Source organism: Charadrius vociferus, unplaced genomic scaffold, assembly GCF_000708025.1.
Source record: "Charadrius vociferus isolate BGI_N301 unplaced genomic scaffold, ASM70802v2 scaffold90, whole genome shotgun sequence".
NCBI lineage: Eukaryota > Metazoa > Chordata > Aves > Charadriiformes > Charadriidae > Charadrius > Charadrius vociferus.
In genome coordinates this window covers 904,884-907,312 of record NW_009647222.1, presented here as the reverse complement: position 1 = coordinate 907,312, position 2,429 = coordinate 904,884, and the positions used below count along the sequence as shown (strand labels likewise).

The window sequence follows — 2,429 nt, the reverse complement described above, 5'->3', positions numbered from 1 at the left end:
CGCCCCTGCAAGCGGACCACGGACAGCAGCCTGGGCCGCATCGCCCAGTACCTCAAGGGCCTGGAGGTGCTGGAGCTGGGGGGCTGCAGCAACATCACCAACACCGGCCTCCTCCTCATCGCCTGGGGCCTGCAGCGCCTCAAGAGCCTCAACCTGCGCTCCTGCCGGCACCTCTCCGACGTGGGCATCGGGCACCTGGCGGGCATGACGCGCAGCGCGGCCGAGGGCTGCCTGGGCCTGGAGCAGCTCACGCTGCAGGACTGCCAGAAGCTCAGCGACCTCTCGCTCAAGCACCTGGCCCGCGGGCTGGGCCGCCTCCGCCAGCCCAGCCTCAGCTTCTGCGGGGGCATCTCGGACGCGGGGCTGCTGCACCTGTCGCACATGAGCAGCCTGCGCAGCCTCAACCTGCGCTCCTGCGACAACATCAGCGACACGGGCATCATGCATCTGGCCATGGGCAGCCTGCGGCTGTCCGGCCTCGACGTCTCCTTCTGCGACAAGGTCGGGGACCAGAGCCTAGCCTATATCGCACAGGGCCTGGACGGGCTGCGCTCCCTCTCCCTCTGCTCCTGCCACATTAGCGACGAGGGCATCAACCGCATGGTGCGGCAGATGCACGGGCTCCGCACCCTCAACATCGGCCAGTGCGTCCGCATCACTGACAAGGGCCTGGAGCTCATCGCCGAACACCTCAGCCAGCTCACGGGCATCGATCTCTACGGCTGCACCCGCATTACCAAGCGGGGCTTGGAGCGCATCACCCAGCTGCCCTGCCTCAAGGTGCTCAACCTGGGACTTTGGGAAATGACTGAGAGTGAGAAGGTCAGGTGAGAGGAGGGGGGCACCCTGAGACCTCCATCTCCTCTGGAGGGACTCACTGACTGACTGACTGACTGCTGCAATGGAGGAGAGAAAGAGAGAGAGGGGCACGCACAGAGCCATGCTACCCACGCTCCCTGGCACCGGAGGGAGGAACATAGAGAAAGAGAGTATATCCTCAATCCTTCTGTGCTGCCTACCTACCCTTGCTCTGAAGGAGGAGGATGGGGGGGCAGGAGGAGAGAGAGAAAGCACCTATCCTTTTTCCAGGTCATGCCTCCAGCTCCATGCTGGGGAGACAGAGCTCCCTCTTCCCTCACAGCATCCTTCCCTGGGGAAGAGGTGGAAGCCCACACTCTTATGCACTGGGGCTAGAGACACCCCTCTTTATCCCCACTCCCTGATTCCATCCCCTCATGCACTATGGATGGATAAAAGACAGACCCTTGTTCTGCCATGTATTCAGAATAGATGATTTTTGGTTTATATAAAGGAGAGTGGGAATGGAGATGGGAACAAACAATAACAACAGCGGAAAACGCTTCCTAGCTACACTTATGTACCCAGCCACCCAGTCATCCTGCGCTGGGCACAGACAGAGCTTTTGGTGAAATAACCATTCCACCTCTGCGCTTGCCCCTCCCCTGTCAGCTGGGAATTGTGACAGAAATACTGCTCCCTAGGTACATTGATTTTTATTTTTTTTTCCAGTCTGTTTTCAATCTCCAGTTCCATGTTATTCTCTGCTGTGGGTGGATACAACCTCCCACTATTCCAGTTCTCCACTGCACTGAGACTAGGGATAGCTACAGCCTCTCTTTTTGTCAGTATGTTTCCATGTCATCCTGCACTATGGTTAATGGAAAAGCCTAGGCACTCCATTCTCTCTCCCCATCTCTCTACTGGAGATGAAGATACCGTTTCCTCCTTCTCCTGTCTCTGTGGGGACTGGACACAGACTCCAGTCTCTTAAGCCTTCCACTGCACTGGGGGACACCGAGAGTTACCGAGACCCGTCTTCCCTTTCATCATTCTCTCTTTTTCTCCCCTCCTTCTTCTTGGCAACAGGGATAGACATATCCAGCTACATATCCATTCCTCTTTGGTCGGGGGTGAGCGGGTAGAAGGGGTGGCTAGCTCCCCTCTACCCAGGGGACTCAAGGAAAAATCTCCAGCTTCATTTCTGCTTCATTTGAGATACTGTGACCTGTTTTTATTTTGAAATGCATAAAAAAAATTACTGCTACAAAAACAGCCTCTTACTCTCCCATCTATCCCTTGCTTACATCCTGTAACTGATCCCACTTTTCCTCACTCATTCTCCTCTTTACAGTATTCATTTTCTTACATGGTTTTATTTTTAAAGACATTTGAAGTTGCTGTTCTTGTGGATTTTTAAGTACATTTTTTTTCTGCTGAATATATTCTATATATATAAATATATATATGATGTCTGGCTACCTCGTTTTAATTTGTTACTTTTTTTTTTTTCCTCCTCAAAAGCCCTGGAATTCTTACAGGAAAGAGATTTTGAGTCTGAAACATTTTTGTGCCTAGACTGGAATAATGCCCCTTGGGTTTGTTCTTTTTTTCCACACCCGCCCCCCCCC

General features: G+C 53.6%; 1 protein-coding gene across 1 annotated transcript in view; it reads left to right on the top strand.

Annotated features, from left to right (window-relative positions):
• Positions 1-1,435, top strand: part of FBXL14 (F-box and leucine-rich repeat protein 14) — a 22,326-nt gene extending 20,891 nt beyond the window's left edge. The window contains exon 4 of the mRNA XM_009879746.1: positions 13-1,435. Within this exon, the coding sequence (XP_009878048.1) occupies positions 13-831 (819 nt within the window). The 3' untranslated portion in view covers positions 832-1,435. The remainder of the gene's footprint in view (positions 1-12) is intronic.
• Positions 1,436-2,429: the final 994 nt, after the last annotated feature.